The sequence below is a fragment of the Accipiter gentilis genome, chromosome 18 (assembly GCF_929443795.1).
Source record: "Accipiter gentilis chromosome 18, bAccGen1.1, whole genome shotgun sequence".
Taxonomy (NCBI): Eukaryota; Metazoa; Chordata; class Aves; order Accipitriformes; family Accipitridae; genus Astur; species Astur gentilis.
In genome coordinates this window covers 16,723,482-16,743,044 of record NC_064897.1, presented here as the reverse complement: position 1 = coordinate 16,743,044, position 19,563 = coordinate 16,723,482, and the positions used below count along the sequence as shown (strand labels likewise).

Here is a 19,563-nt window from a genome sequence, read left to right as displayed (position 1 = left end):
TGTAGATACACATGAGCAGATGGCTTACAAATTATTTTGTTGAAGCAGGGGATCACGACTAGGTTTTAAGATTTTACAGTAGGATGCATCTTGTATATAAATTCCTAGATGAGATTTTGCCATCCAGTTTTCATAGGTATCACTGGACTGAGAAACTTTCTGATTTCAAACTAGGAGGAAAACTTAAGAGACAAAAGCAGAGTAACTAAGGCAGTTGTGTTATACAGGCAGCTTTGTGAAGTTGAGCATACGCAAGTGGATTTATTTTGGAAGGGAGAACCAAATAGAATAACAAAGGAAAGAGGAACAGAGTAAGGTAGATGAGAGTAAGATGAGCAGGGTGTAGAGTGAAGCTGAAGTGAAAAGGGAAAAGGAGAAATTTCAAGTAAATAGTCATAACATAACAGGAGTCCCATCAACTATGTCAAACAAAGCTTGTTCTATTTTTGATAGAAATACTTGCCTGATCTATGTGATATGATGTAGGTAATGTAGAGGGTTTGTCTTCAGATATTTATAGATTTTGTAAGACTAACCTTATTTCTGGCACTTAATGTTGGTGCTTAAATTGCACAAGTTTAAAGTAATCACAAGATCGTTACAGTGTTGGAATGTATTTCCAGCCTTAGCATAACCTGAGATATCTTTTACATTTTGCTTTGTAAAATACATGTACCACCAACCTATCAAAGATTTTAGGAGGTTTTATGCTCCAAAGTACATTTCAGCTTGTTTTTCTCACTGCTTTTTTGTCTTTGTTTTTTCTCTCAATTGATAAAATATAAGATGAAATTTTTAGCTTAGACCCACAAACACCCTGTGAGAGGGGAAAAATGAGCAAGGGGAGAAGTACAACCAGGAGTTTGCAACAGTTTGAATAACGAGGGCCATGACAAATACTGGTATTTCCTTTCACATTATTACAGAAGTAGCATTTCACTTTTTTGTTCAAGTGAGTGATCCTTAGTGGTGTATATCAAAGTAGGCTAAAGAGGCAGACACATGAACTAAACATGAGAGGCTGGCTGCTGTTCACTTGACGATTTGTAGCAATTCAGCCTCCCATTGTCCCAAGATCTTAAAGGCATGAAGCCCAGTATCAGAAAACTCCACTTCTATGCAACATTTAATGCAAGGATATATTGAGAGACTACATCCAAACTCTTACAACTTGAACAAAACATGCTAGTTTGGACCAGCTTTTATTGTAAAGTCCTCACAAGAAGAGTTTAAATGAGAGGGCTATCCATCTGCTCAGCTGAGCTGTAGTTCCCACCAAGTAACTTTTCAATTTATTGACCATTTTCAACCAAATTTGACAGAGGGAAAGAAGTCTCAAAGATTGTGTAACTTATAGGAACTTAATTAACATCCACAGCTGGGTAGAGGCAAAAAAAGCCCGAAGTAGTGCTCCCACACAGGGAAAGGCAAGAAGAATTGAGCTGTAATATATTTTGTTTGGCTGTAGCATACACATATGGCTGGCCATTCAGAACATACATACTTTCACACTGGTCCCAGCTGACTCTCGCCTGGAGACACCATGGGGGAGGCAGGCTGGAGAAAGAGATTATTATAGGGTTGAAGGCCGTGCCTAGAAGATGTAGAATGCAAATCCAAAGCACGCAGATTTCATTAGCCAACATAAAATGAGTAATAAAGTGGACTCCTATGCTCTTCAAGGGTAGCCATGCTGTCTGCAAAAGAAATCAGTTCTTAACTGATGAAAGAAGTAATGAAGATGCCACAATAGATGGAGAGTGGATGTAGCAGTGTGATTTAGCAAAAAAACAGTTGCTGTTGAGCTAATTTAAATAAATTAGTCTTTTCTGCTTTCGGGGCATGTGGCAGCAAAGGATGCGGATCTTATATTCTCTGGCAGGAAATTCTGCAGTAAGGCCCTTCACTGCTGTGGTGTGGAATTGAGATCAGACTTGCCCTAACAAACAGCACCATAGGGCAGGCTTATAATACGAAAACTACTTACCTGCTTACTTTAATCCTGGAGTATAGAGGTTTTATATGCTCACTACTGGAAGATGAATATAAACAGTTCTCTTATTTCATCTTAAGAATTAGAACAGCAGCTCATTGTGCTTGCTGTTGCTGTCTTCAGATCAATTACAGTAAATAATTCTTTTGGTTTTGTGTAGTGTGAGGGATCCAGGATTCTCTAAGGCTGTTGTCACAGGATACCATTTCTCCTTTTGATCTTGCGTGAAAGGTTTTTTTGATGCATAGGCCACCCAGTCTGTATAAATTAGGTTTACAATATGGTGGTAAACGTTCTCAGAGTCCAGCCCTTGCTCAGACATCTTTGAGATACAGGAAAACACACCTTACTGAGCTTTCTTGACGAAGACCCTTACATGTGGTGGGAAAGATGCCGAAGAACTAACATAGCTGGTTTGCTTCTGGGTAGTTAGCCATGAGAGAAGGAAGGATTTTTTTAATTTTATTTTTTTTTAATCTTTTAAATCTGGGACTGGGCAGATTCTAGCTCTTGTGAAAGAAATAAGAGAAAGGCAGTTCTATTACCACTGATCAGTCAGTGTTGAACACAGCTTGATGTGTCTCTAAAGAGGAGTACAAGAGAGCCAAAGGAACGCATGCTATAATGTTCATGTGGTATAACACAATAAGGAATCCCAAACACAACATCTGATTAGGGTTGTCTTTTGTGTCACTAGTTTTCTCTATACAGGATTCAGAGCAATAGATTTTATCTAAACAATCTGCCTCCTTTAGTTTAGTTCAAAGGTTTTTTAGTATGAATTCTCCAGAATGAAGTTTCTCTGTAATTATCACATGTGAGGAGATGAACAGAAAAATGAAATCATTAAAGACAGAAATTAAGTGGGCTGATAAGTCTTTTACTTTATAATGTAACATTGTTATAACATTGCCAACAGTCGATGCAGAAGGCAGTATCTCGGGTAGAATCTGTGTTAAATCCTGCAGGCTGTGACAAACCCGAGCAGCTGTGCGCTGCACGTGCTCTTTGTTGGGCTCACAGAAGCCCAGGCTCCAGGATGTACAGAACTGTAGTAACTGGAACAGTTTTCATACCTATGCAGCTGAACATTGTGTGTGTTTGCTGCTAATAGAGGAATCTCAGCGGCTAATCTTAAACATAGCCAAAAGGAAAGCCAAACCTAACTAATGATGTGTCTTTTAAACTTTACAAACAAAACCAACAACTCAGCATGTACCATCTCTTGACAAATTTGAAAAATGTCTCCCAGATCATTAAATATCATGAATAGGAAGGGGGCGTAGGGTAAAATACTTGAAACAATCTTTCAGAGACCCTGTGCTCAAGATAGGTATACACTCAAGGTAGGCGTATATTCAAAGTAGGTATAGATATACTCCAGGTAGTTATGCAGGGCATCACGTTCTAGTAACAGGCAAGGAGGGATTATTCTCTCTGTGTTTCTGACAGCCAGACTCCATCAGGGAGCTGGTTGGATATTTACAGGGAGTATGGCTCACTGCGTGTTTTCAGAAAACAGAAAAGGACTATCTGAAAGTCTTTGCAAGAACATAATTTTCAGAGATACTGAATTTGGCACACAACTTAGGAAAAAAAATCACCTGAGTTTCTTCATTATATTTCTATGTTATTAGTGGTGAAAAGGTTTTTAAACTGTTGCATTTGCATGTGTGTGCTTCCTGTGAAACATTCAACTCGGACTGAAATGGGAAGGGATGACTCCTTTAACTGGCTGACACACTGTCTCCACCACCTATCCATTTGTCACAAGTACAGTCATTATATTAATGTTTACTTAATGTGGGGCTTTTTAAACTCTACATTAAAGGATTAATAAAGCTTGTTTAGACTGGTTAGCAAAGCCAGAAATTACCCTGCTCAAATATTTTACAAAAAATGAGAAAGCAATCACTGATGTCATGGTTTCTGCTGTGTTGCACAGTGGAGAAACAGATTTGATGTGAACTCTTTAAATAAGTCACTGCGACGAGAGTATGAAGACTAGATTAATGTAGAGAATGTAGAGCTTATGAGCTAGTATCTGCTGTTTATTAGAGGTCCTATTTAGAGATACAGAAATGTGCGATTCCTATGAATAAAATTTGGTTTCAAAAACTTGCCAGGGTAATGGTTACCAGAACACTAGCTATCCTGCAGAAATGCTTAAGAAAGGTATGTATTCTCATTATAACATCCAACAGTGCAAGCTTTCAAATGAAAACATTCTCTAAAATACATTATAAACAATGTCTGTAGTTAAATCTGTGGGTTTCAAATTTATATGTGGAATTCCACTATAAAGAGCTTGTCAGACCTGGGCAGGACTCCTTTAGATTTTACCAGCTATATTCCAGAATATGTCCCTGACTTTCGCCTACACTTTGTGCATCAGCATCAGTTCTGGTTTTTCTCATGTAATAATTTAACTGTGATAAAATCTATTAATTTGGTCTTTAGGGTGAAGGTGTACAAACAAGCTACCACTGTAGCCTGGAGTGAACATAAAATAACTTACTCTTAGGAACCTACATATGAGAGTGTGCTTTGAAGCAGTACATCCATGGAGGAGGACCTTAGTGATTCTTAAACAAAATTCACCATGGCTACAGTTTTGGTAGCTAAAATATCACACATGTGCTGTTTGGAATGAAAGTTTTCAGGTGTTGGCTGTGTTGGAAATAGCCTACTCCATGGTAATTTCCTTGTTTACCCAAGCATTTAGTGATTATAGAATACAGGCAGAAATAAACTATATGATAACCAGAAAAAACATAGTGAAAATGTAGTGAAATCCCTGCAGGACCACAAAACAACAAAAGAAAAGAGAGCACGTTTAAATGAAGTGCTGATGCTGACCATTCATGTTATGACTAAAACAAGTTTATCTCATATTTTCTCCTGGTGCTTTTTTCTTTAAATTTAGCTGCCTGCTGTAGCAGGGGATAGGGAAGAGGCCAGGGTTAAATAATGACAAGAAGCAAGAAGGGCATTAAGAATAAGTGTATCGGAGAGGCAGAAGGACAATTGCAGAAGTTCCAGGGGGAAAAAAAGGGAGGGTGGTCAAGATCTGATAGTACTGGAGTATAGTCTAATATACAACCGGAGGAAGTTGGGGCTTTTTTAGATACAATACCCTTGCAAATGTTATGCTTTAGGCCTGTGGTTCACAGACTCTGGTCTGCAGACATCTTGTGGCATGTTCTCCACAGTCATTCCTGACTTTCAGTTAGGAAAGAGTGCGATGGCTCTTTAGTAATTTTGAGGATTGACACTGGTCTAAAGCGTTTGGGACTGTTCTTTTGCGCGGTGGTTGTTGGGAGATTAAAGAGCATTGTTAAGGGCTTTGACAAGGTGTGGGGTTTTGGTGGAGGGTGTGATTGGAGGGCAAGGAATAAGGTTACAAAATCTGTTCTGTCAAAAAAAAAAAAAAACCTTCTGGAAAAAAATCAAGAAACCTCTTGAGTTGTGGAGTTTTGTCCTATTTTTTTCATTCTAGCATTTTATCTGCACATGCATGAAGAAGGTACCTGTAAAGGCGCATGGTATTTTTTCAGCAAAATTTGGATCTGACATCCGGTTCTTATCATCACTAGTTCTGCTTACAAGCTCTGGAGGTTTTAGACAAAAGCACTTCTGACACAGTCGATTTGTCTGCACTGCTCATTTATTTTCTCACAGGACACAGTGGTTAAACCACTTTGTTGTTCATACTTTTTACAGTGATGTAGAAATGTTTGCCCTAGGATCTGAGCCATAACCTCATAAGGTGGGAGCAGATTGTATAATAGCACCATGACAAAGCAGTTCAGGACTGCAGGATGTTGGAGTGGTTCCCCACAGTAAAGTAAACAGTTTGGTTTTAAATCATTGCAACAGTCATACGCTCTAGAAATTTCCATCCTTTTGAACATTTTTTTCTGGAGAGGAGCAATAGGAGAGAAACTGAGTTCATGTATTTCCAGTTATTTCAAAAATTTCCAATTAGAAGTTCATCAGTTAGTATTCCAGTCCTAAGCAGAAGCTTTTTATTTCCATGTTTGACATAAAGAGAGTTAGAAAACTATTATATTATATATTATATTTGCAACACTGCTTGGAATGTTAATGTTGGAATATAATTTTTAGTGGTATCTATCAGGAAATAAACTGCTTTTCTTCCGTCTCTTGATTTTTGCCTAATGCCAATGATAAATGTGTGAATTAGTTCCTGTAGTGAAATCACAATACTGATTTTGGTGTTTTCTTGCCATGACTTGTATATCACAAACATGCACTCTTAGATTAACAGCAGAAGCAGTGGTAGGTCAGGCTGGATTAAAGGGGGAGCATAGAAAATGCCCTTCTAGGTGAACTGATCCTGTATGATTGTCATCATTGGGATGCTGCAGAGATTGTTCTGAGTTAAAATGTTCAAATGGCAACCAAGTTGGTGAAGGGTCTAGAGCACAAGTCTCCTGAGGAGTGGCTGAGGGAGCTGGGGCTGTTTAGCCTGGAGAAGAGGAGGCTGAGGGGAGACCTGATCGCTCTCTACAGCTCCCTGAAAGGAGGTTGGAGCGAGGTGGGTGCTGGTCTCTTCTGTCAGGTGGCCGGAGATAGGACGAGCCGAAATGGCCTCAAGTTGCGGCAGGGGAGGTTTAGATTGGATATTAGGAAAAAATTCTTCACCAAAAGGATTATCAAGCACTGGAACAGGCTGCCCAGGGAAGTGGTTGAGTTACCATCCCTGGAGATATTCCAAAAATGCATAGAGAAGGCACTTCAGGACATGGTTTAGTGGGCATGGTTGACGGTTGGACTCGATGATCTTGAAGGTTTTTTCCAACCTAAATGATTCTATGATTCCATGGAGCTAAGCAGCTAAATCATATTTAGCAACTAGGAGGAATTTTGGAACTTAGCTCCCTCTTTTTTTGAAAACTCCAGCCTTGATAACTATAAAATTATCTGAAGATGAAGAGCCCAAATAACAAGAATTGCAACGTATTTTAGATTGCAGTGGACCTCTGCATCCAACCACCTGCTGAGAGCATTGCTAAGTAGAGCAGCTTGCTCAAGGTCTTGTCCAGTCACATTTTCAGTATCTGCAAGGAGGGAGATGCCACAGCCTCTTGGCAGCCTGTTCTGGTGTTTGATCAGCCTCATTACGAAATTAATTTTCCTGATCTCTAATGAGAATGTTCTGATTTACATCCATCATTTCTGGTCCTGTCCACTTCTGGAAGAGTGTAGCTTCATCTTCTCTATTTCCTCCTATCAAGTAATTAAAGAAGCCTCCTCTTTCAGGCTAAACCAGGCCAATTCTCTCAGCCTCTTCTCATACCTCTTGCCAAGTATTAATAGTAGGTTATTCTACTTGAACTTAAGTGACAGAAGTAAGCAACCTCTTCAATTCCACTTCAAAATTTTCTTTGAGGGATACTGTGCTTTAACTATTTAGATCTTTATATTCTTCTCTTCCTATATTACCACTAACATAGTTTTTTCATGCAATATCAGGAAACATGCTGCCTCTCTCTGGGAAGAGCTACTTTTTCTCTCGGAAAAGATAATGTGCTGTACTAACATTCTGCTAAACTTCTGCTTTTTAATAGAATTCTTTCCACATACATGCTGAAAGTCATGTAAGAATTTATTATTTATTATCAAAACCAAAAATTTCCAAAGAAATATGAAATCATTTAAAATCAATAGCTCTCATTGCAAATAAGAAATTGTAAAAGAGCCAATCTTAAATATAATAAAATAATAAATATGGAGAAAGCGCCTTTACAATAAACTGCTTGTTTAACTATTAATGTTGCATGTTTCAAGTAGTGATTTATGAATGATGAGTCAGACTTGGAATTCAAAACTTGTTTGACAAAACAGAGCAAACAATATAAAGGTTTTGTATGATTAAATAGCTTATTGCTTAAGCTCAATTTACTATTAGCTTTTGTTAAATTAATCCAAAATAAAATCAAATCCAGATTCAAACCCTGGACCTTCTCTATAATGATCTGAGTACAGTCAAGTAGAATCTGCGTTCTCTAGCCTCGAGATGCTCATTAAAATTAGAGTTTCCAGTGAGAAACCATGCAGTTATGAAGGGATTGAATCAACAGCTGGCATTTTTACAGTAAGTCTTGAGCCTTCATTTAAGACATTTAATTTTAGTGCATCTCTGATGATTTAATATGTCTAGCTGTACATAATTTACTGTGCATCATATCTAACATAGGTCTGGCTAGCCTTTTTATTTTTTTGGAATACAAAGATTTCACAAAGCTCAAAATGGGTCTTTGTCTACTTTATGAGCTGGGAGGAGAAATGCCATCACTCCATTTTGGGTCCACTCCAGGTGTGAGTGCCCCAGGACAGTGGACTCAGATAAGTCAAAGTGAAGCAGCTGATGCAGGGACAGCAGATCACTTTGCGAGACCCTAGACCCAGCTCTTTCGTGGTCCCCTCTAGGCTACTCCAAGAGTGTCCTTGCTGCCTGAATGGTCTTTGTAAGCCCTGCTGGGGAGGCAGGACATTTTGCCCAGGTGGATTTCTTTCCTTGTTGGGGTGTGTGTGTGTGTGTGTGTAGGTGCTTGGGGACCTCATTTCAGGATAGTATGTTAAAAGGGCTTTATCTCACTAACACTGTCCTTTGCAGACACAGTCGTGTAGTATATTTTAATGTTTATTGCAATTGCTTACCTAGACTAGTAATGTTAAGGTGTAAGGTATTCCATTTATTCTTACACAATTGATTTTATACTTTGTGTTTTTAAAAATTATATATCCTCTGGAACTTGAAATTTCCTGAGAAGTTGAAGAAAAACTAAGAATCTTGTTTCATATTTTGTTAATTCCTTGCTTGACTGTACTTAGTTTTTAATTTTATACATCTTTATGATGTCACCTTTTCTTCCCAAAGACTTATTTATTAACTTCTTAATTTCATCACAGGAAGGCTTTTCTATAATTCACATTTTTCTGACCAGTCTCAGAATTTTCCTACTCTTTGGTATATCGGTTGAAAACTGATTTGCATATTGAAACGGTATGGACTTCTTAAGTAATAACCTATTTTCAGCTTTTTTACACTTTTTTAAAAACTGATTTCTTTTTTGTCTTTTTTTTAAACTGACTTAGGGAAATCTAACTGATGTTTTCATTGAATTGTTCTCCAAATTGGTGTTCAAACCGTAATCTCAAGGGTCCATAGGAAGAATTTAGTTTCTTTGTACACACATGTACAGCACAAGTTTTAGTAGGTACAAGTCAGGTGAGCCACTTAATTGCAAAACTACTTCAGCCTCCCAGTGAAGTGGTTGGAATGTGTGTGTCAGTTTTTACCAGTTCTCTACAGTAATACCTACTAATGTTTTATGCATTTGTCTTATTTTTTTCCATGTATGGATTTGGGAATATACAGGATAGCATAAATACCCTATTCCCTTGAGTCCTTACGATCACCTTGGAAGGTAGACTGAGATTCTTTTTTTTTTTTAATAGACTCAAAACCGTATGAAGCTGATGGCTGACAACTATGAGGATGACCACCTCAAATCCTCATCCCATTCCAACCAAACCAACCACAAGCCCTCCCCTGACCAGGTAATGTGTCTCTCTTTTTTGCCTTGAAAGTAATTTTTACAATGGGGGCTGATTATTTTGAGTCGTATGTAATTTTCCCTGACATATTTGCAGTACCTTGGAACAAAAATAGCATTCCAGTGTGCAGTTATAAACCAGAAATGGATGTTGCTGTTGTGTCAGCTTCGTTGAAAACTCTTGAAATGTGAACAAACAGTTCCTGGTACCAAGCTGTTATTAAGTGGGTGGAGAAGAGGGGGCAGACAATGAAAGGGAAGAAACATTACTCTCTTAAAATGCAAGACACGAGTCCTGTCTGGCATATTCAGATTTTAGAAACTCAGGTTTACTGCTTGAGTGTGTGGAGTGTCCAGGACTGTTTTTTGTCTCCAGTAGCAGGAAATCATGCTCCAGGATCAGCTTTCTGATCTATGGATTGCATACGAGCAGTTCCCTTCATTTCCCATGAGGAAATCCCGGCCTCTGTGCCAAATGAGCACAGACTGCTCCCTCACAAACTCAATGGACCGTAAACTGAAGGAAAATCAATTTACAGTCTCCAAGGCAGTGAGGAGCCTCCTGTGTCATTTACAAAGCACAGCCGAGTGCCTGATAACTATCAGAGAGATCACCTATCCCTTGGGTAGCATGGAAAATGCCAAGATAATTGCATATCCCATGTTGTAATCACATCCATTCCAGTTTAATTAAAATATTAGTGATCATTAATCACTGCCTTGACAAAGTGAAGGAATGTTTGGCGCTCCTCTTTGCCCTCTGGCTCATCTAGGAATTGTTGAGATCTGAAGGAAGGCATCTCACTCTGGACCTTTAAGCACCAACCTAGTGATATGCAGAAATTATGAGTAAGGTACAAGAGGAAAATAGCAAAAAACAATTACATATTCACCCTGCAAAATGTTGGTCTTACCTTCTTCAGGAAAGTGCAGTTGTTAATACTGCAAATGAAATGGCTCTCCTAATCTTAATTTGGAAGGAACGTTAGAATAACTGTTGTTTTTACACTGCAAGTCTATAGAGAAATTAAGCCATTTCCAGACTGTAACTGTAGTACATGCTTGCAAATGAATGCAGCGTAGCATTCACAGATGAAATGAAAAGATAAAATGTAAAGAAAAGATAAAATTTAAAAATTTAAGGAAATTCTTGTAAAGACCGTGCAGGGGAGGGCAATAGGGAGGAGGGGGTGGGAGGAGGGTCTGATTGCACTTTCCCTTTGTGTAGGGGCATTTTAAAAGCTGACAAAGCCTACAAGAGAGCAAAGCAAGCTGTACCTCAAGGTGGCTCAGAATATTGCCTAAGGAATTAAACACTTTGTACTACTATTTGTACTTACATATGTGCTTTAAATACTAACCAACTCTTTATTTCATTCCCATGCTGCTCTGGGGCTTTTCTCCCATTGCCACCTCTGCACCACTAGGATGAGGAGGAGGGTATTTGGGCATAACCAGTCAGATGCTCTTAGTTCAGCCATTTTGTTCAGAACGGTGAGAATCAACTTTTCTTGCCAATAGAAAAGTTTCCAACAGTCACTCTCGCATCTCGCTCGCTGTGCTTTGTGAAACCTGGTTGTGCTCCTTCCCCCTTGCTTGCATAGTCTCTGCATGAGGGTGTTTCTTGTGTGTTTATGTGTAGCTTGTGATTTTCTTCTTCTAATCATCATGTCATTGTTTCATGATCTTGTGGGGAGAACTTTCCAGGGCATGTAATCGAGTTTCTATGCAAAGCAAACTCTTAATGCGTATGAGAGAACAGGAAATGTCTCTCATATCATTTGTCATTGACTGCATGGAGGAAATGTTTTCAGTCAGATTCTTTTTCAAAGCAGTTTGCACTGTAGCCAAATCTATGAATGCTTTTTCGATTCTGGTTAGTAAAGAATTTGTTCAGAGATAATGTTCCTCCTGAAGATAAAGTTCCTCCTGAAGGTTTTAAGCATGTTGAGATCTGCTGCCGAGATTGCTGCCGTGCACGCCGACCTGACTAGTCACAGCTATTTATCAGCTCAGAACAGATGATTCTTGATATGCACTAGGAATATAAATTTTCTGTAAATTTGAAGGCAAAGAGGAATATCCTCTTAACCTTTCCCTCTCCCTTCCATCTCCCTCATTCTCTCAAAACAATGGGGGAGAAATTGGTAGCTATTTGTCATTTAAAGTACGTTTTGTTTCTCTATGTCTATGTCCACAATTTTCTCTTTTCTGCCATCAAATTGTCTCCACAACAACCCCCATTTCCAGAAGAGAAGGCAGTACACAGGACAGAGCCCTTCTCCTCATGCCTGTTCTCTAGCAAAGAAGAAAATATCCTTTACTGACCAGGAGCCTTGATATAGAGCTACAGAAGTCAAATATCGATTATTAGGCTTCAGTACATAGGATTCATTTATGCCTTGTAGTATCAGTTTTAAAGCAGAATAAATTTATTTGAAGTACAAGTATTTTAAAAGATTGAGATGTGGTGACAGTTTTTTTAAAATTTATATGAAACTTTTTCTTTCTTCACTTATCTTTTCAAGAAAAAAATATTTCACATGAGTTCCCTGGCAGTTTTTCTCAGAATTTGATTTTTCCATATCAATTATGTGAAAGAAAACTTTTCTGAAAAACTGTGGAAATTTGGGACCCTCACATTTCTGAAAATTATTACTTTATATTAGATTTGTAAAACATTCATGAAAGAATAAGCTACCCTCTCATCTCTTTGCACTTGCTCAATTAACTGCAGACTTACATGTCTCTCTGAGATCTGATCTCTGTATAGATCAGATCCTTCTTTTCAAGTCAACTATCTGAAAAATTTAATCCAACTGTGGCAGTGTCAAACTTGAATTTCATGCCTTGGGGTTTGAACTGAGAAAATCTCTTTACTGGAAAAATTGATAAAGTGCTTCATTAATTTACACTCGCTGTTGATTTCACATTCTTTTTGAATCACCGCTCTTGCAATGGTTGTGTGTTAGAATGTGATATTAAAAGTTTTGGAGATAATGCTTGTAAAGATCTGCTGAAGCACAGCAATTAAACAGGAAAGATAAGGTAAGTAAATTATGAAAAGGAAGAAAATGCTCACTATGAAGGTAGGAATAATTCTGATTTTCATTCTAGAGCAAACATAGAGGTTGTGTAGAAAACACTGATAGCAAGATCTTTCTCTTTTCCTCTCCTATCTGCTGATACATTTATGAACGCAACTGTGCTGAGAGTATGGTTTCTCGTAGTTTACCAAATTAATGGGTGGTTCACATTACATACAGCATATCTCTCTACTTTGTACTTGAGGCATTTTCCACAGGAAAGCATATTACAGAATATCCTAGTCAAAACAATGAGGCAGCCAGCATCCTTGCCTTACATGCATCTCCTCTGAGAAACGCGTCAGCCTCAAGATTGTCTTGCATACATCACCAGGGAAAGTATAAAGGTGATTGATGCTTCCCAAGCCAGTTACTCCCAACAAAGTACATGTTTTTACCATGATATTCCATATACATTCAAAAAAAAAGTCCTTATTCTCTTTGTAAAAGGAAAGATGTTGTAAGTCACAGAGCTCCTAACCTGCATGTGTTAAATTAAATGTATGTATTACAATGATAAAAATGTGACTAATAGCATAGGACTTGGCGATAACTTTGGTTTCTGAAGTTCCTTTAGGTCTGAGGATGTATTCATCTCTGGTCAAAACTGAAGATAAAATGGAGACCATCAAAATATTTACAGTAGCAAACAACATTATTTTATTTTTTGTTTTGGTGTTTAGGCCTTTTCCCCTCCAGCATTCTGGAATTAACTGAATTTAATATTTAATTATGCCAGTTCTGTACATGACAGCATGATCAGATATAGCTCCCCTGAAGTGGGGCACTGTTTCTAAACATGTGTGCCCTTCCTGTAGTTTCAGAAAATGGTAGTTTACAGTTCAATGTAAGTACTATTTTTCATCCAGAAATGGTCTTTCCTAGCCTTTTTCTCGAGGCTCGTTGCCTTGCTGTCTGAATTTCTTATGACTCCTTTTATTCCCCAGATGAAGCTCTATCCTCCTCTATACCCAAGCATATTCCAGTGTGTTTTCTCATGAGGATGCCCCTTCATCTTTCTCAAATGCTAAAATGGTCTGGCCAATGGCTTAATTAGTTATTATTCACTTTTATAAAAAATAATATGAATTTACACTTATGATATCTAATGCACGTGAAAGGATATGTGTGTGTATCATCTTGTAAATATGTACCAGGTATGTGCTATGTGGGGAAAAGAAGCAGCAAAGCTTCCATACGTAAACTTCCCAAGCTGCTCAATTCATCTAGTTTTCTTGAGAAGCACAGCTGTGCTACCTACAATGTGATAAAGTGTGCGTGCAGTTCAGAAATCTGCTTGTGTCACCTCTGCCCATTAGAAATGAGGAGGACTGCTTTCGTTGAATGGGTATAGTGGGCACGGGATCACAAAAAATTTGGAAGGGTGAAAGACAAATTAAAGGACACAGGGAAAAGCAAGAACAGAATAAAAGTGCTAAGGGCAAGAACAGAGGAAGAGCAAAATTGAAACTCTGAGAACCAAGAGACTTATCCTAGTATGTAATTTATACATATTGCATGTGCGTTTTTAAGTATGCATGCTGTTGTAGAGCATTTTTCTTCCCATCTTCCATGGCTCTGGCTTGCAGCAGGAGTTGGAGCCTAGTAGATGCTGTCACTATACAAGCTTTTTGAACTCATTCTGTGGAAGCATTTTCTATTAATGGTTGCCAACAAATCCTGAAGTCATGGATATGTCTGCTAAGGAGAAAAACATTTGGGTTTGCTGTGTTTGAATTCCAGGAACAAAATATGAAAATTAATTTTATGCTTATTAGAGTAACAGTGGAATGGTCAAAGAGCTAGCATTGAACTGGAGTGCATAAAAATGGGAATCTCTCAAGATGATGAAAATATTGGCAAGTTCCTATTACAGTAAAAATATTGCAAGGCAAAAAGTCTCTTATTTGTGACATTTTTCTTTAATGTCTAAACTTGAGTTTGACAAATTTTAACACAGAAGCAGTAAGTATTGTGAGTTGACTGCTGAAGAGACTAGCATAATTTAATACATCGCTTAAGATTTCAGAGGTGATGTCTGTGGTGGAAACAGCGGGTAAGTCATAACAGGAAAATATTTGAATCATTTTTAAGAACTGAAAACCAATCAATTCAAGTAAATTTCCTAGACTTCTTGTCAAAATCAGTATAAATTATAATTTGCAACATCACCAGATTACAAGTATGCATTGTGTACCAAAGGCTACCTTTTTAATGTTGTAATTTGACTTTGCCAAGAGTTTTTCTGTAGATGAAAGCTATTCAAACCTAACAACTTAAATAGAGGGAAAGTCATCAATATGAAGAATGTTTAATGAATTCAGTTTGAATTTTTTAACTATAGTTTTTAATCAAGAGCTTATAATATTCTAAAGGATATCTTTGATGAATATAGTGCTTCCAAAACCAGTCTCATTCTAAATAGCCATTTGTGATTATTAAAGGGTAATGGAGCTTGAATGACATTTCTGTATTACATTTATTAGGACAAAGGTATTAAACATGATTACAGTAAGAATGATAGAAACAGTTAAATCTGACAGAGAAGTTGATACCAGGAGACATAGGCAAAAACGAACTGAATGCTCAAGGTTGTAAACCATGTGTTTCTAACTTATATCTACGGAGCAATTTTGTCTCACCCCTAGGAATGCCCAGGATGAGCATTCACAATTTCCTTTTTGTTGTGGAGGGGTTATTTATTACTCCATTTTAGAGCTAAAAGGAAATGCACAACGAATGGGCACCTAGTCAGCCAGCATACCTAGCTATTCAAACAGATTTAGAGGAAAGTGGCAGAAGTAGGCGCAAGGCAACAGTGAAGAACCGTGACTGTTACGATGGTAGACTAAGAGGGATAGAAATAATGACATTGAGTGCAGGACATCTCAGGACTTAATTTAACTTTTGCCACAGCTGTCAAACCCCATGAAGTTTTCACTGAGATCAGAACTAAAAGTATCTATACTTTGGGAAGTTTGAGAAGAATATTGATTTTTTTTCTACATTATTCAGTGCTTGGGTTAATATACTGATTTCTTTTAGCAAAGTAAATATCTTACTCGTGGTGAGTTCTATTTCCAAATGATTACACAGGCATTCTTTCACTGCATAAATGTGATCTTTCTCTCTACAAGACAGATTTTATGCTTGCAGCAGGTAGAGAGCTGCTCATCCTACTGTCACACATTTTTAGGTTCTCAGTATTGTCACTTATTACACTGTGACCTCATAAGCCTTTTAAGTAAATTTATTTTCAGTATGGTTTTTTTAATTGTTAGATCATGCAGAATGGTCAAAACCACGAAGCCTTCGTGCCTGACTCGTATTACAAAGTAATTTACTGGACACAGTACTAGACCACGATTCAGAAGATAAATTCTTTCCTGGCATCGTCTCCAACCACTCACTTGTTCTCTTTCTCCCTGTCTCAAATTCTTTAATTGTAAAATGAGCTGAAGTTTTTGTAAAGTGGAAGTTCTGCTTGGGAAAAGTGCTATATAAGTGCTAGGTAATATTATTACACAATATTCTAAAATAGTGTTGTTACAGTGATATGATTTTGAATTTGTTCCCCAAATTGTTAGATTTGTATTTGACTCAATTTATTAATACTTCTCATTTTTCCTTCCAAGATCCCATTTCTTCCCAAAAAAGGGAAAATAACCCGCATGTTAAACATTTCAAGGAGCTGCCACTCCAGCATGCTGAACACAGCTCTTTTAGACCACTGCTTCTTCTTTTTCATTGTCATCTTTTGTCCTCTGAAGGGTCATTTCTTCCACTCTCTAAAAATCTACAAACTAATTGTGTAGTATATAATAATCTATTATAATATGTCTGTTACAGTTCTTCATTCATATGTTTAAAAACACTGTGAAAAATGAGTTTTATGCTTGCCTGAGAGACATACCCTGTGCAAAATTTGAAGGCAGCTACATGAAATAATCTTACTTTACTTAAAAATTGTCACTTGGCCTGACTGAGAGAGAAGATGCCAGATTTGTTTTGTCATATCAGTGTCAGCCAGGGCTCCTCACTCCTACTTTCCAGAAGGGCAACCCTTTAGTAAGAACCCTAATGTGATGCACTCAAATAGGGTGATGTAACTAATTAATCGTTACGAGGACAGCCCTTTGAATACAATTGTCCTGGTTAATCACAGGACCTGCTTTCCATCCCTGCTTTTCTAAAGCCCTGCTTGTGTGGGCATCATGGTTAATCATGAAACTGAAAAACTCCTGTGCTGTCAAGTTCGAGCAAGGAGACAAAGAGTTCATGGACTGACAATTTCTGCTCTGAGGAAGCACAATTCAAAATCCTGGTTTAGCTATCATATAATTATCTATTCTTTTCAAGCCTTTTCAAGCTTTGCCTTTTTTTCAGAGAATAACCTTTTTTCCTTTGGCTGTAGTAACTCTGAGTAATGGAGAGCCTTTTGTAGTGACCTTCTCACTTCAGTGTAAGTAACTAATCCTGTTATGGCGAACAACTTAAGTAATGCTTAATATTTTGTTTTATGATTAATCTTCTACCATTCCAATTTGGAAACCATGCCTTTCTACCTTCTCTCTTATTCTATACCCATACTGGCCTGTGATCTTTTACCTGGTAAGTACTGTTATACTGGGATGGGCCAGTCTAGAGAAGAATGCTGTCCTTAAAATGATGTCAACTTCTGCTTTTGGTCATTTCCCTGTTCCTGGGAACAGTTCTTTTGCTAGCAAACTCTATTATTTTGTTATCTTAGTAACTATTCTATGTTTGAAGAATATATTCTCTGTCCAAGAATGTTACATCTATGAGCACAAAAGAACTGAACTTGATACACTGCTCGTCTTCTTTCTGATCCCAGAATGATAAGACTTAAGATTTCCAGATGGAATTTTGTAATCTGCAGCTCTGGGATGAATTAAGCACTCACAACAGAGGTGTAACTGGATTGTATCACTGTCTTCCTATTATTCTTACAGATCAAAGAAGAGCACAAGTAGATACTTATGTTCTAAAACATCCAAAACAGATGGCTGGTTTCTTTTTGTAGAGATTTGTGCTTTTCAGCAAAACAATTGCAAAAAGGCCATCATTCATTTCTCCCAAATGAGATTATTCCAGGTCTGTGTCTTATTTTCTTTTTTGTTTTGCAGCTGAATATGATCTCCTACTAGTGGCTTGGTCTTTGTAGCAAGTAGGAATTCTGTACTCAAACATTTTTGTTTCTGGCCATTTCCAGGAGAGTTGTTGCTTACCGCTTCTGTGACAGTCTGTACTATTTCGCTATTACTCTGCCATTTAGATTTCTTATAGCACTCATCCACGCCCCAGAATGCAATCATGCAAGGCCAGCAGCTTCTGCAAACTATGAGTATGCTGTTGGTGACATAGAGAGGGGAGCTGAGCCCTGGCACTCATAGACAGGATAGAGACAGAAGAGGAATAGCTGCAGCCAGGCTGGGGGTGTCGCTGCCAGCACCTTTTAGTTGTCAGTCAGGAGGAAGGAAACTGAGGGAGAGGGGACATGAACAGTATTGGAGCAGAGAAAGAATCAAACCCAAACCTGCTTTCCAACAGATTAACTATGAAAATAAGCTCAAGAGAAATATGAATAAAATAAAAACTGGTAAGGGCACATAGCCAACCTAGACGCTATATTTTCCTGGCTGGTAAAGTTCATAATTACTGATGGAGATGTCAAGATTTACAGTTCCAGCTCATAGTAAGCTCACTGCAGGCAGTCCAACTATATCTGATTGTTTAATGCAACATATAGATAAGAATTACTATATGTATATCTGTATAAATAGCTGTATTTATTAATAGGATTTTGCATTTGAAGGTAGAGCAAACAACTCTAAAAAGAACTCCTAAAGATGGATAAACCAGGCGTTTGGTGGTTTCATGTGGCTTTGCTTTGAAAGTGTCATGTAGCAGGTAGAGAGTTGGAACAGCAGAATGAAGACCCAGTGTTAGAGAAGGACGGGACAAAGATTCCTATCACCTGCGGACCGGGAGGTTATAGTTCATCTGAACAGGAAAAGCACTGATTGTGTTCTCTGGTAGACTACTTAAGAAATACCTTCTGTTTTCCATTAGCAATGGAACAGACAGCAGAGAGACAGAAAAATGCAGCCACTGATACATAAGCATTCCCATGGACACACTCTCCCAGTGTATGTGCTGCAATGTTCTGCTTTCAAACAAAAGCGTATTAGCCACTGTTTCTTTTTATCCCTTGTAAAAGGAAGAAGCAATAGACAAAATATAGTACAGCAAGGAATGTGTGTGCTTTCTTGTTCACTCTTATGTAGATAACAAGTGCTAGAAAGCCTGAACGGATTAAAAATATAAGCAGGTTGTTCTTACTTATTCTCAAGCTGCTATGCGCTTGTAGAGAAGGAATCAGCACAAAATCTAATGGATTCTGTGAAATCAAAACTTGCCTGATTACTCCTACAAAAGTTTGATCAGGAAGATGCTATTTAAAACCATAGTGTCATGTACAAGCTGCAAACAGTTGTTAAACTATTTTCACTTGCTGTGGGAATACTTTTTTTCTTGATGATATTCTAATTGTCAATATCATAAGTCTGACTACCCAGTTTCACAGCTTTCTATAATTTAATTTATTATTCAAAAATTTTAACCTGATAAGTAACACAGAAAGAACAAGAAATCTTGAAGACAGAAGAAAACTTAGACAAATAAAACAGCATTTCAACTTGTATATTCTGATCTCATCTTGTAATTAAGGCACAGATTTCTCTCCTCTGCCTCAGCTTGAGGCATATGGACTGTTACAGAAGAAAGAGGTGCAATGTGTGCACGGTGCAGTTAGTTATATTTAGGGGTGAGGGTTTGGGCAAATGCTCTTGCTTTTGAAAGTAAGGGATTGACAAAG

At 37.8% G+C, this 19,563-nt stretch overlaps 2 protein-coding genes across 13 annotated transcripts in view; one reads left to right on the top strand and one right to left on the bottom strand.

Annotated features, from left to right (window-relative positions):
- ERC1 (ELKS/RAB6-interacting/CAST family member 1) overlaps positions 1-19,563 on the top strand; it is a 305,485-nt gene that overhangs the window by 260,860 nt on the left and 25,062 nt on the right. For 9 of the 12 annotated variants that reach the window (XM_049822647.1, XM_049822646.1, XM_049822644.1 and 6 more), the window contains one exon: positions 9,482-9,583. In XM_049822647.1, the coding sequence (XP_049678604.1) occupies positions 9,482-9,583 (102 nt within the window). Of the gene's footprint in view, positions 1-9,481; positions 9,584-11,006; positions 11,074-19,563 lie in introns of all 12 variants that reach the window. The other 3 variants (XM_049822652.1, XM_049822651.1, XM_049822650.1) reach the window with 1 other exon arrangement.
- Positions 7,761-19,563, bottom strand: part of FBXL14 (F-box and leucine rich repeat protein 14) — a 91,784-nt gene continuing 79,981 nt past the window's right edge. The window contains exon 2 of the mRNA XM_049822690.1: positions 7,761-7,772. The gene's annotated coding sequence lies outside the window, so the exon portion shown is untranslated. The remainder of the gene's footprint in view (positions 7,773-19,563) is intronic.